This window comes from Chrysemys picta, chromosome 2, assembly GCF_011386835.1.
Source record: "Chrysemys picta bellii isolate R12L10 chromosome 2, ASM1138683v2, whole genome shotgun sequence".
Taxonomy (NCBI): domain Eukaryota; kingdom Metazoa; phylum Chordata; order Testudines; family Emydidae; genus Chrysemys; species Chrysemys picta.
In genome coordinates, this window is record NC_088792.1 from 117,576,661 (window position 1) to 117,591,613 (window position 14,953).

Consider the following 14,953-nt stretch of genomic DNA (forward strand, 5'->3'; position numbering starts at 1 on the left):
AACTGGTTCCCGCTCCTGACACCAGTGTTACTCCTTTTTGACTCGAGCAGCTAGGCAGAGTTTGGGGCGCTGGGGATGTTCCAGTTGGAAACAGAAACTGATGGAGTCTGGTATTTTCTTTGATGCAATCTTGTTTATTACCAAGAAATGTGCAAAGTCCTGTGTCTCTGAATTCAGAAAGAACCCAGAACAAAAGGAGCAGTTTCTTAGCTTACAGCCCCCAAGCCTTTTTAGCCAACACCAGACCCCAAAGCACGCTCTCTAGCTTTGTCCAGGGTCGCACAATGCTTACAGACTCTTGCTTGGCTTTCTTGCCTCTCCCTCTTTCTCTGTTCTTGTCTGATGTCAGTTTTTGTATGATCTGTCTACCCACATGCACCCCTCTGTCTTAGGTGGGATTTGTGCTTAAAGTTACGTTAGGTGTGAACTTACCTTTCAATTATCAGTCTCATTGGGGTTTTAACTCAACTCATAACTAGATTTCACCCAACTCATAATATGAGGAATAGACCTATCTTTCAAATGAATATTACAGTATTAAGATCCTTACGTCACCATCTGCCTTAAGGCACTTTTGTAACAGAACTTTCCAAAAGCATTCATTTTGCTCCAAAGATAAACAGTGTATGTATTGATTTGTCTAATGCAAATCTGTGATAACTAGAGCACAGTAGGTTTACTTAAATATGAATTATTCTATTGTTAAACAGCACACGACTTGTCTACATGGGGACATTCAGGAGAGTTAATCTGAATTAACTGAAGGTTTGAATTAAAAGAGGATTAGTTAAATTTCATTAAACTCCTGTGTGGATACTCTAATTCGGAATTAAAATTACCTTAATTTGGTTTATCTTAATTCACTGTAACCAAATTAAGGTCTCTTTTAGGCAGTTTACCTAACTGACTTTTAATTAACCTTTATTTGGATTAATTTTCCTCAGTGTCCTTGTGTAAACAGGCCCAGAGAGTCTAAAAGTTTGCTAAAATGTATATTTTAAAGGTGGTGTTTACTTTGTTTTATGTAACTTTTATTTCTGCACTGAAATGTCCTTTGGTTTTACAATTTAGAGGTGTACGATGAGGAAATTAATGGTTCTGTCATGGCAATAAGATGTTTCACTAAGGTCAAATAAGGTGGTCCTACAAATGTGGGCTCAAAAGGCAGTATTTTCCCTCCATGCTGTTTTATCAACGTGTTTCAGAAACAGCCTTGTTTACATACACAATGGAACCTTGAGAATAATGTGGGTGTCCCCAGCCTCTGTTTGCCAGAAGCTGGGAATGGGCAGCAGGGGATAGATCACTTGGTGATTACTTGTTCTGTTCATTCCCTCTGAAGCACCTGGTATTGGCCACTGTCGGAAGACAGAATACTGGGCTAGATGGACCATTGGTCTGACCTAGTATGGCCGTTCTTATGTTTTTATATTTGATTAATTACACAATTAATAATTGCAATCAAGATGTAATTGACTTCCATTTTGACACAAATTCTAAGTATTTGGTAAACAAAATAATGTGTAAATCTGGCCTTTTCCTCTGTTATCCTACAGATTGGTTTGTAGCATTTGTCAATGGGTTTTAAAATGCTTTACATAGTTGTCCATAGCAACAATATTATGTTATGTGTTTACCAACATTTTGCTTTGAGTAATATTTGCAGAACTAGATTCTGACGCTGCAAGAGGATCCACGGGGCAGATTCTTAAATCTGCCTGAAGTCCGAATGATTTCAGCCTCATGGAGTCTTTAGAAAGCACAGCATTGGGGCTAGGGTGACTTTAAGCCTCTTGGTGCCTTCCCAGTCCCCACCTGCTCCAGGGGCTGGAGAGGCCCTGGTTTAATTTAAAACAGCCCTGGGAGCCTGTAAATTACAGCAGCCTTCCAGTGCTGTATGCTGTGGCCATACCCCAATGTGCCCCTCCCTCCTTTAGTCCTGCCCCATCACACTCCCCCTCACCCCCAGTTTGTCTCTGGGGTGTAACCTGGACTGTGGGACCTCTGAGCCTTCTGTCCTACCAACCCAGGCTGCCTCTCACACTGACATGGTTGGCACGCTACAATCCTCTGGCAGATACTGCACTTACACAGACATCCACAGGGAGGAACATACCTCACTGTGTTACACATGAATGATCTCCCAGCCACTCATGAAAAATCAATAGGGAGGCTCCTGCCAATTCCCCCCTACTTCCCCGCTCCCCAGTCTTGCCCCCCAGAACTGTATCATATTGCACTGGTCAGAAGCCTGGCCAGTGTAAATTCATTATCTAATCTGCCTCTCCCTCGATGTGGAGAGGACACACTCTAGCCTTTGTAACCTGAGCTGAGATTTCTCAAGTAGTTCAACCAAAACACACTGTTTTAGGTAAAAATAAAACAGATTTATTAACTCCGGAAAGATAGATTTTAAGTGATTATAAATATCAAGCGTATAGATCTATGTTGGTTACTTAAGAATTAAAATAAAATCATAGTCTAAGTTCTACAAACTCAACAGGATTTGAATCAATTAGTGCCTCATCCTGACGGATAGTACAAGCGGGTTACAGATCCTCAATACACAGGCTTGGACTCTTTTCGAGCCTGGGACCTCCCTCCCCCAGTTCAAGGTCTTTGTCCTCCAGACATTTCTCCAGGTATTGAATGGGAGGGGAGGTGGAAGAGGTCAAGTAATGATGTCACTTCCTCTCTTCTATATTTTCTTCAAGCTTGCTGGAAAGATCTTTGCTGTGATGTGGGGATCAGGCAGTCCCCATTGGTCAAGCAGTCTCCATAATCTACATGGTCTCTCTGAAAAGTCTCTGGGATAGTGGATTCTTTTCTTGGTGGAGGTTGAGGAGCCATTAACGCTTTCTGGCTACTCCATTGTTGTACTTGAAATGCTGGTTGTGGGTGTTCCCAACCGCACAACATATTTCAGTAACACATACAGCAATACTTCATAACCTTACATATAATGATTGTACATAACAATCCAACAGGATATTAATGTTCAGCAGATCAAAACTTTTAAAATGATGCCTCACAAGGCATACTTTGTACAAAATATATCATAACCCTATCTCAGTGGTAAATATGGGGGTTCCAGGGTGCTGCTTTCTCACACGGGGTCCTTGTATGCTAGCCTTACAGTTGGTTTCTGCTGTGTCTGCACTAGGTGAAATTCTTCTCCACCTCGTCCAGACCTTCTGCAGCCCTTTTATAGCACTCTGGCTCTTTGAACTGGAATAAAGGGGCTGGAGTTGGGGGCTGAGGGATGAGGATCTCACCCAGAGTTTGTCTTACTCTTGGCCCAGATTAGGCAACCATGGAATGGATTGCTGATTATACTACAGCATCACTTCCATCCCCTACTATTCAAAAATTGAGTCAGCCCCCCCCCCATCATGCAGTTGGCTGAAAAGTCATGGGATTTAAAATATAAATATATCTACTCTGGTGTTTGAACCTTTAATGTGTTATTTCAGTCACATTCTCAAGCTTTTCTCTGCAACCACACTGGCCAAAAAGCTTTTTTAAAGAAAGCTAAGATTCTTACCTGAGCACGACTCCAGGAACTTGAGCTTAAAGAAACGCACTAAATATCATGAGACATGCAATAAAAATGATAAGAGTTAACATTGCTACAGGACCTTAAATATCCTATTCTTCAAATACTTACTACTGGGCGTAGCCCTATTATCATGAATACTTCCCAGTTGAAAATTCATAAGTGCTACACCAAGTAGTAAGAGTTTACAGTAGCAGGCCCTAAGGCCCTGACTCTGCAAGAACTTAAGCACGTGCTTAACGATATGCACTACGAGCACTTTAAGCCTGTGCATAAGACTCAGGGCTGGGGCCTAAGAACGTAACTATGCAAAGAGGTTTCTTTTTATTACTTAAATCCAGTATGTAGTTACTTTTTCCTCGTTCTCAAACTATACCATCCTTTCAATTGATTTAAGTTTTATTTGAATTGCTTTTATGAAGAAGACAAAGCGGAGTTATTTATAATTATGTGGTTGTGCCACTGCCACTTCACTGACTTGAATTCAAAATATTGATTCTTACCAGAGCTTGAAATTAAAGCACTTGTTATAAGAGTTTTGTACTAGGTGATATCATGAAAGTTCATTTGGCATTGTTTCTCAGAACAAAATATGCTAAAAGAGAAGGCAGAGATTCCTGTCCATTATTTTTTAATAGTCAAGTGGTTTTCCACTTGAAAATTTATTGTGAAATGATAATGATCCTGTTTGAGTCTAGGATCTCTTTAGCATTGCTAAAATTTAAAAAAAACCTCAGTTCATGATCTAAACAGTAGGAATCTTTTTTTTTTTTTTTTTTTTTTTACACAAAAAAATTTCCTTTTTATTATTTGGGTGTCCTGTTTTAAAGATAGTCTTCCATAATAAGCTCAACCGGGAGGAGAGGGAGAGAGAGGAACAGCCACAAAAAGATAAATAATAATTTTTGACCAGTAAGAAATTCAGCCATGGTATCGCATATGATAGCAGCTGCAGTCCATGAAACATTATCAAGAAAATTGTATAATCTGGAAAATAAGAAATTTTGGAAAGAGGAAAATCGTTAAAGTATTTCAAGTGTTTTGGCCTGTCAAGGCTGCTTCCCCACTTTGAACTTTAGGGTACAAATGTGGGGGCCTGCATGAAAACTTCTAAGCTTAACTACCAGCTTAGATCTGGTCCGCTGCCACCACTCCCAAAATGCTAATTCCCTTCCCTGGGTAGCCTTGAGAGACTCTTCACCAATTCCCTGGTGAATACAGATCCAAACCCCTTGGATCTTAAAACAAGGAGAAATTAACCATCCCCCTCCTTTCTCCCACCAACTCCTGGTGGATCAAGATCCAACCCCCTTGGATCTGAAAACAAGGAAAAAATCAATCAGGTTCTTAAAAAGAAGGCTTTTAATTAAAGAAAAAGGTAAAAATCATCTCTGTAAAATCAGGAGGGAAAATAACTTTACAGGGTAATCAAACTTAAAGAGCCCAGAGGAATCCCCTCTAGCCTTAGGTTCAAAGTTACAGCAAACAGAGATAAACACTCTAGCAAAAAGGTACATTTACAAGTTGAGAAAACAAAGATAAAAACTAACACGCCTTGCCTGGCTGTTTACTTACAAGTTTGAAATATGAGAGACTTGTTCAGAAAGATTTGGAGAGCCTGGATGGATGTCTGGTCCCTCTCAGTCCCAAGAGCGAACAACCCCCAAAACAAAGAGCACAAACAAAAGCCTTCCCCCCACCAAGATTTGAAAGTATCTTGTCCCCTTATTGGTCCTTTGGGTCAGGTGTCAGCCAGGTTACCTGAGCTTCTTAACCCTTTACAGGGAAAAGGATTTTGGAATCTCTGGCCAGGAGGGATTTTATAGTACTGTACACAGGAGGGCTGTTACCCTTCCCTTTATAGTTATGACATGGCCTCACTTAAGAATGATTCAGCAAGTTCTAGAGGTACAAAACCTTTGATCTTCATTGAAATCCCCAAAACATTTTTCTCACTAAGTGGTACATAGTTGTTGACACATTCTTTCACTGTAGCAAGAATCTAAGCCTACTAGATATGGTGTGGTTTTCTTTATAAACTCACAGGGCACATTCAGGCATAGTCTATATCAGTTCAGGATCATGGGAGCCTAATCCTGCATGATGCTGAGTGCCTCCGGAGATTCTAAGACTATGTCTACACTACATCATTTACAGCACCACAGCTGCACCGATGCAGTTGCACCACTGTAGCACTTCTTGTGAAGATGCTCTAAGCTGACAGAAGTGAGCTCTCCCGTCGGCTTATAACTATTGCCTCTGCAAGAGGCAATAGCTATTTCAGCGGGAGAGCTGTCTACACTGGAGCTTACGTTGGTATAACTTACGTTGCTCACAAGGGTGGCTTATTCACACCCCTGAGCGACATAAATTATACCAAAGTAATTTGTAGTGTAGACATAGCCTCAGATACTGATTCATCAGTAAAGCCAGATTCAGCAAAGCACTTAAGTGCATGCTTGTGTGAATAGGGATAGATTTAAGTACATACTTTGGGCCTCATCCAAAGTCATTGAAATCAATGAAAGTTTTTTCAGATAAGACGTTGTTGAGACCAGAAGTCACCACCCACTCTGCAATGTTTTGCATGCTAGACCCTCTTCTTAAATTCCGTTTCAAGTGGCCTCTCTCTGAGTCAACTCACTACTATGGCAGCTGTTGCAGTATCATCAGAGGATTCTACATAACTAGGCTCCCCTCCCCCAACTATTTCCTGTGAGCCGGGCTTCCACCATAGCTCTGACATAATTTGTAAGACGTTGCTACTTGAGTCCGCCACAAAGTTGTGCTCTTTAGCTTCTGGTTTCCTTCCCTATCCTTTTCACTACCCCTGCACCAGAACCACATTGCTTCTGCTTTAGTCAAAACCCTCTAAAGCCAGAGACGGGAATCAGGATATGACCCTACAATAAAAAACAAAACATTATAATCCTTGTTGCAGTGATGCTCACAAGTCACGTAGCTGTGATAGTCTTAACAAAACATTGTCTAACACTGCATCCAAAATAGGTCAGGCTTCCTGATGAGTATTACTGCAAGTTTGAGAAATTTCATTGACAAATCTTGCAAGACAATCTGCGGGATCCCATTGGCGCTTACCGTGGCTCCTGGGAAGCGGCCACCATGTCTCTGCAGCCTCTAGACCAGGGGTAGGCAACCTATGGCACGTGTGCCGAAGGCGGCACACGAGCTGATTTTCAGTGGCACTCACACTGCCCGGGTCCTGGCCACTGGTCTGGGGGGGCTCTGCATTTTAATTTATTTTTAAATGAAGCTTCTTAAACATTTAAAAAACCTTATTTACTTTATATACAACAATAGTTTAGTTATATATTATAGACTTATAGAAAGAGACCTTCTAAAAATGTTAAAATGTATTACTGACACGTGAAACCTTAAATTAGCGTGAATAAATGAAGACTCGGCACACCACTTCTGAAAGGCTGCCAACCCCTGCTCTACACTCATGGGTGGCCAGGGAGGCTCCATGCACTGCTTTTGTGCCCACAGGCGCCACTCCTGCAGCTCCCATTGTTCGTGGTTCCTGGACAATGGGAGCTGTGGAGCCGTCCTCAGGGCCGGAGCAGTGCGGAGCCTCCCCGGCCGCCCATGTTTCTAGGGGCTGCAGGGACCTGACGACCGCTTCTGGATGCTGTGGGGAGCTAGGGCAGGCAGGGAGTCTGCCTTAGCCCTGGGCCCCCGCTGCGCTGCTGACCAGACTTTTAACAGCCCGGTCGGTGGTGCCGACCGGAGCCCGCAGGGTCCCTTTTGGGTTGAAAACTGGATGCCTGACAACCCTACATGTGCAACATAAGCATGTGAGTAGTCTTGATTCCGGTGGGACTACTCATCTGTTTAAAGTTAAGCCCATGCTTAAGTACCTGGCTGAATCAAGGACTTAGTTATTCAAGAGCTCTCTTATTGGAAACGTCTTGAAAAGGCTTGGATTAAAAACTGCCTTTTGTAACTGGAACTATCGCTTTTACTAACTGCTTTAAATAGCATCTGTTATGGATCTGATTACATAGTTTTGTTTGTTAAATATACATGAAGTTGAAATAGCTCATTGCATCTTTCGTCAGCATTTATATGGTTACATTTCTTTAAAAAATAGTTTTCATGTGCAATTTTGTAAAGACAAGTGATGCAGAAGAATTTAAATGTAAAGTAATAGCATACCTGAGGCTACTCAAAAGCTCTAAAGCACATGTGCAGCCATATGACGGTAAGACTTAAGAGCATTGTACACTGCGTGAGTAATAATCATAATCATGAATAATTAATTACAATTTTAATGCTAATCCAACCCTCCCAGCCAAAATATTCACGGTACAATATAAAATAGACCTAAAACATAATGAAAATCATTCCAATTTTGTTAATGTTAAAAATTTATACCCTATCAACTATAGTGGGTCCAGAAGGCAGAAATGGAAAGTGAGGAGAGAAGGGTGGAAAATGTGAGGCCAGTAGTGGCCATCCTAAAAAGCACCAGACAAATGTAATAACATTTGGGGTGCAGGGCCTGCTTCATTTGTTGCTGACAACGCACTCCATGGTGCAGTGTTACATCTGGAAACCACCTGCCACATTCTGTGCTCTATCACAATCTCAATTCCGTGTACAGGCTGCCACTTGAAATGCTGCACGCCTGGGTGGCTCTTCAGCAGTGACTGTAGCAGGCTCATCAATCTCTACATGTGGCTCAGCCCCCACTAGAAGGGGACAGAGCCATCTTGATTGTGAGCACTGGAGAGACCATCTCCCTGCCTTGAGTCCTGTTGCCCAGTGCCACAGTGGCCTGCAGCAGCCATAAAGAGGAATTATAGGGAAATTCCTGCTCACTTCCTGCAGCTCTGGGTTTGAAAACACTCACTACAGACAGAATCTCTGGGGAGTTTAGCTACCAAACTCTTAACAAGTCTCTCTGAGCAGGTGCATAGTGAAAATTTTCAAAGGCTGATGACTTAGCCAAAGTTGGAAACACTTTAATGGGGCTGGCAAAAGGCACATCCCTGACACCAGGACAACCCCCTTGCCAAATTTCAAGTCCCAACTCCAAAACTTATAACCTTCAGTATAGGTGGCACTATTCTGGGCTGCCTATAGTATGTTACATATTTGTGAAGACTAGAAGATGGAGGAGGAAATAGAATTTCAAGTCTAGGAAAGGTCTCATCGTGATCTGAGCACAGAGCAAGGGCCCCACAGATTGAGAGTTCCAGTCTGCCACTGTGTAGTTTTTAATTCTTTCCCTCTACTTGTGGGTCCTCCCTGCCCCGAATGATTTCCTTCATCATTCTCTATCTGGCTCTGTTTCTTTTTGAAACCTCTTTCCTTCTCTCTATTTTTTTATTCTTCCTTCCTCACTCCCCTTTCCCATTCTGTATTCTGCTGTCTCTTCTGTCTGGCCCATGTCTGACCCTTCTTTCTCCTTTACATTGTGTGGCTGAGTTTCCCCTTTTTTTCCTGTTCTTTTTTGTTCTCTCGTTTCTCCTTTCCTCTCCCCACAGTTCTTCCTGTGTCTCAGTCCCATCCACAAGAGCCCCCAAATTCCCTTCCCCATTCTTCTTTTTTCCTTTCTCCAGGAACCCCCTCCAGTTTCACTTAACAGGTATTGGGCCTGTCTGTGGGAGCAGACCCCCCAACAGTGGGGGTTGGGAACAGCGAAGAGGGCTAAGGGAAGCTCTACATTATATTGGCTAGAATGATCACTCCGCCAGCTGGAGATGGCTAGAGTGTTGCACACTCCAACCCCGTCCTCTTCCACTGTGGCCACAGCCACGGTCCTCTCAGGAATGCTGCTTATCGTTTTTGTTTCTGTCCAATTTCCTGTATTAAAAAAAAAAGTTTTAAATGGGCTTTTTACCAGTTCTGTGCCATCCAACGATTCCCTGACGTCAGGGGAATTCCTGAGTGCCCTGTTAGGGTGGCTCTCCACCCCGTTGGCACTGTCACTGTGGTGGAAAGGGGTAAGAGCTGGGATCCAGGATCTGGCCCGTGAAGTAGAGATGCCAACATTTCCAAGTAGACATGAGACCAGATCCTGCACTCCTCAAATACTTAAACTGCTCACTGATTGCAAGAAAAGCAGAATCACGACCATAATAGCAAGCAATCTCAGTCCTTACATGAACGTTGTTTCTCATTAAGTATTAGTGTCACTCTTCAGTTGCATAAAGACCAACACGTCAGAAATGAAGACTCAGAAATACAAATCACTAGAGTAGAAGGTTACTAAGGCATATTAGAGTTTATTAGTTCAAATAAAGTCATTTGGGCAGGGTATTTTCTTTGTAATTGGGGCAGGTGCTTATATTTACTATCATTCACAGGGGCCCCAAGGACATCCTGGACTTGATGGAATGGTTGGCCCTCCTGGAAAGAAAGGAGAAAAAGTAAGTTAAAAATCTAAGGTCCGAGTTCTGCATAAAATCTTTGTCACTTCTGAGCTGTGGGAAGCCCTGAATAGTTTACTGAATCCAGCTCCTAATGCTTGTTAAAACATCTCAAATGGCTGTTTGAACAACTTTATAATGTCCTGTTGTGTCCAGTCCTATTTTTTTAATAGATAATATACAACAATTCCATGTAATTCATCCATAGAAAGGCAGAGTAATAATTGGGTTTATGCAAGTAAAGTACATGGGGCGGGTGAAATCCACCCCTCCAGCCAAGGGTGGCCTATAGCTGAAGCACAGCTCCCTGCTGTGGATCTTCCACTGCATTTTTGTGGGGCGCTAGGGTCACTGGAACTACGAAATTGTGGATTCTATAGTCCATTCTCATCTTCTCCTTCTGCCCTGACCTAGGTGAGGGCAGGTGTAAACCACCTATATGGTGCTAATGTTGCCTACATTTGCAATTTTGTCATGAGTGTTGCAGTATTTGGTGTTTTCTTAAAGCTTGTGCTACTGGAGTCAAGTGATTGCATGAGAATCTCTGTTTTCATTAAAATCAAGTAAGTTTCTGGCCCTTATTGTTGCAGAGAAAATCTGGAAAATGGGACCTAAGTGCACCCTAAAGGCTCAAAAACAGAAGGCAAAGAAAAAGAACCCCAATGTTTTCTTTAAAAAATCTCAGGATATTTAAGCCAGTCTCATGATTTTGTTGAGGCTGATTCACGAGTTTTAAATACTTAGGGTTGGCAGTACTGTGGTACAAATGGGGTGCTTGGGCCCCCTCTGTGTGGCTAGTCTAGTGATTCCCACACCGAGCCAACATGGACCAGAGAGAGTTAAAATAAGTTCCTTGTTCCAGAGCTCCGGGCTTGATCTTGTGTCCTTTGTAGTCAATGGCAAAGTTCCCGTTGCCTTCAGTAGGACAAGATCAGTTCCTATGGGAGGGTCCTCAGAAGAATAAAGATGCCTGGTTACAGTAAACTAAATTAACCTCCATCTCAGATTTTAGGGTGAAAGTCTGGAGGGGAGAGGGGTTAATTGGAAGAAAGCCATTTTCATTCAGAGCACGTTCCTCAGAAAGAGGGATAAGGCCAGTTGTCTTGTCTTTCGGAGCCTATTTTCCACACTGTATGTATTTGATAAGAATTAAATTATAAATGAAGCACTCTGCACGCTGCAGTTGCTCAAAGAACAGTCAGTGCACAGCAGCACCATCAAGTCTGCCAAATCCATTCCCACCTGACGAGAGTAGTTTTACTTGCTTCCTGTCGTTCCTTTTTCTAACAAATCATTCTTTAGTTGTCTGCTATTGTTTTATCATTGGTGCTTACTCTATCTGTTGAGGGCTCATATGGTCAAAATTTCCATTGTCTGTTTGTGTAGGAGCTATAGTATTTGGCCAACTATTATATGTATTGCTCTTAATTCAGTTAGTGTGAATGGAAAAAAAACAGCTGTTTTCATACTCTGGGTTTCTGGCTATTCTGTAAACTGAATAGAAAGAGAATGGCAAGGAAAAGAGATGGAGAGTGTGAGAGAGGCTTCAGTAAAAGGAGAGTGAGGTAGGAGAACAGATTGATGTCAATCCATTGTAGAGTACGTAGGCAGGCTGACATTTGCAGTGTCTGACCTGTGCCATTCAGAGAACACCGAATACATCTGCTTGTTTATTAAGGTTCCTATATCTCTTTCAAACAGAGATTTGTCACAGATTGAGTGTGTATAAGAAAATCAGGTTGCTAGATTACCACAGTGGAACCATAAAAACATCTGTAGCAATGTTAGCATTCTTTGACTGAGCCATACTTACAATTTGGTTGGGATCAAATCCTGCTCCCATTGCATTCAATGAGAATTTTCCCATTGACTTCAATGAGGTGAAGATTTCATCCTTGATATTTGATTCTGTGTGGTCCAAACCTCTAAAACCTGCTGCAATAATCAAAATACTAGATTGCTTCCTGTCTGCAAACCACACTGGAAGCGCTAGTCATTTGCAGATGTAACTACTCAACTGAAGATTGGATTTTTTAACCAGCAGCTTTAATGCTTATTATAAACCAGCATTATGACCTCAATAAGTTCAACAACAAAGGTATTCACTGAAACCTGAATTAAGCAGAGCATATATCTGTGTTCTCTATACCTAAATCATTTAATCCTGTTCAATTAACTGACACTGGTTTTATTTTACAGGGTGATCAAGGTCTTCCTGGTGCAGTTGGCCCAAAGGTAAAAGGATCAAGCTTTGTTTATTTTGAAGTATAGCATAACAACATCCTTCAGGTATAATGTGTCACACATAGTTTGGCATTGTATTCTGCCTATCAAAAGTTTCCTGAAAACAGTTGAAAGAAAGCCAAGATAAAGCAGATTAACAAAATGAATATTTGTAATATTTCAATATTTTTTGCCTGGGGCTTGAGATTCAGGGGACCTGGGTTCTATTCCCAACTCTGGCTACTGACCTGCTTTGTTGGGGCAAATGACTTCACCTCTCATTGTCTCCATTTCCCATTTATAAAACGCGGTGAACCCTACATCACAAGGATGTTGCAAATCTTAATTCAATAATTTTTGAAAAGTGCTTTGAGATCCTTGGGTGGAAGAAGTCCAGAAGATTATTATTCTGCAACCTAATTAAATCAGTGAACATAATTTTCAGTCAAACAAATCCTGTAATCACATCTATATGTTATAATTGTTAAGTAAAATCATTTGTTGCCCTTTTGCTTTAGGGAGATGCTGGAGATATTGGATCACCAGGCCCAGAAGGCCAGGCAGGTGCTGATGGGCAGCCTGGAAAGCCTGGACCTCAAGGACCACCTGGACCACCGGGGCCACCTGGCCCAGGCTATGGGTTTGGATTTGAGGTGCTCTTCTATTAAAAGGGTTAATTGTAGATGCAAAGTTATTGGCTTCAGTGGAAGGACAGTATGCTCATTAACGCTTTTCCTGTCTAACTATCTTTAAGACAAGTTTGATCAAAAAGTTTCTCTTCAGGTTTACTTTATTTTCTCCCAATCTACAGATAAGTTGTTCACTTTTTTTATCTAAGTGGAACTTAGCCCTCTCTTTGGCCGTAATTATTGTTCGTGGCTGATTGCTTTCTGTAAGTTACTTTTATACAAATATTCTGTGATCTTAATGCCAACAACAGAATTGTTGTTGTGCTATAAGATAAACCTCTTATCACACAGTTTTCACAACCGCTTTAGTAGTTTATTTTAGTGTGTAAATAATTTATAGAGTAGACTTAAAGATATGATGACAGCTGCTGTTGCACATTAAACCTGAGCTTCAGGTTCTGCTTTAACGTGCCAGTTTTCACATTTTAGAGGCCATAAGTTTGGTTTAGGCAGGTCAGTTATGTAAGCCTGAAAGACACAAAATGCAGAAATTTGGTAGTGACCTCGTGCAGTGTAATCCTCAATAGGAACATTTTCTCACAAAACCAAACAAATGAAGTTTGAAAATTGAGACATTACATTTTATTTATGCATATAGTGCCTCCTCTGTTCTAAAATTTGAACTCACCTAGGGCTCAGTTCAGTCCTTTATCTGAAAACAGTTCATAGTGCAGAAAAATAGCTGAATCTCAGCACTGTGAGTGAAACGTACTGAGATAAATTCTGTCTTCCCTTTCTGGCAGACTTGGGGTAGAGGATCTGGCTTTGGTAGGGTTTTAAACATCCATATTTTTGCTAAGGTTAAAAGGCTGGCATTTAAACTCCATCTATGCCCACATATGGGTCACCCTCTCTCTCTGTGTTTGTGTTTTTCATCTACTGTTTGGCTGGTCAGGTCGAGAAAGGCTCTCTAGCTAATTTTTTTCTGTATGGGACATAATATATATCAGACCAGTAACCAAGATTAACTTTATGCAAGGAATAAACAGTGTTTGGCTGACAATTGCAAACATCTTATCCAGGATAGAGTGGGGATCTTTAGAACTTGCCAGTTTTGTCTGAGATATATAAATATGGTTCCCTCGGTGTTTGCATTGTTCCTTTATACTTCCCTATACTTACTTTAGGAAATACATAGAATATGTTAAATATGGAGGTTATATAACTGCCAGTGCTTATTCAAAGACAAATTCTGATACCCTTATTCACACCTTACTCCCCCAAGTAATTCTGTTGAAGTCAATGTAACTATTCATGGACTAAGGTGCTACTAAACCAAAATAAAGATACCAGAATCTGGCCAGTAGATATCTCAAGTAATTCATTTGTTTTTAAGGAGCACCACTGTATTTGTTACCAGGGAACCACTTGGTTCAGGAGGGGATGAGGACAGTTAGGAGCCAGTTATGGCCAGCCATGGTCCAAATCCCAACATACGTCAGAGCCCCTAGGAGGGGCTCTGCCTTATGCCAGGTAACTAGGTACTCCAGCTAGGAACTAGGACCATCAACCCCTGGAGAGCTGGTGAAGGGTGGGGGTGCTCTGTCCCACCCCCACCATAGCCCCTGGGTAGTTGACATAGAAGCCAGCTTTGCCCCTCTAGCCCAGCTGAGAGGTCTCTTGTGCGGAGGGAATTTGCAGCTAGCCAATTAGGGCCAAATTTTGCCATTTTGCTCCCCTTAAGTCTGAGTGGTGTGAAGTTGCCAGAATTGCAGGAGATAATCAGGATCAGGGCCCCATTGCATTGGCACCATACAGAGGCATAGGAAGGGCTGGTTCCAACAACATAAATTGGCCAGCCAGCTCTGAGCTGGAATAGCAGAACTGTATTTGTTTAATCATAAGCCAGGAAGATCAGGATGATTGTCCTTTCCCCATTTCTAGATGGAAATCCCATCTAGGAATAGACTTGCTGATCCTACATGATCATTTTGATTCCTGCTTCTGCCACCTGAAGACAATGCTGTGCCTGTTCTCAAGTTGGTATGCCAGTTTCATTAGGGCAATGCTAGCGTTTGGTTGGCAATCTGTTTATTGCCCTAAGCATGTCTCTTCTGCAAAGCATTGCTTTCAGCACTTGATAGCAG

At 41.8% G+C, this 14,953-nt stretch overlaps 1 protein-coding gene across 18 annotated transcripts in view; it reads left to right on the forward strand.

The window, feature by feature from the left end:
- The window catches only part of COL15A1 (collagen type XV alpha 1 chain), a 290,708-nt gene that overhangs the window by 182,576 nt on the left and 93,179 nt on the right, over positions 1–14,953 (forward strand). For all 18 annotated transcript variants that reach the window (XR_010598479.1, XM_065584078.1, XM_065584076.1 and 15 more), the window contains 3 exons: positions 9,892–9,954; positions 12,154–12,189; positions 12,696–12,830. Coding sequence is in view for 17 of the 18 variants with exons in the window: in XM_065584078.1 (XP_065440150.1) it covers positions 9,892–9,954; positions 12,154–12,189; positions 12,696–12,830 (234 nt within the window). In the remaining variant the exon portion in view is untranslated. The remainder of the gene's footprint in view (positions 1–9,891; positions 9,955–12,153; positions 12,190–12,695; positions 12,831–14,953) is intronic.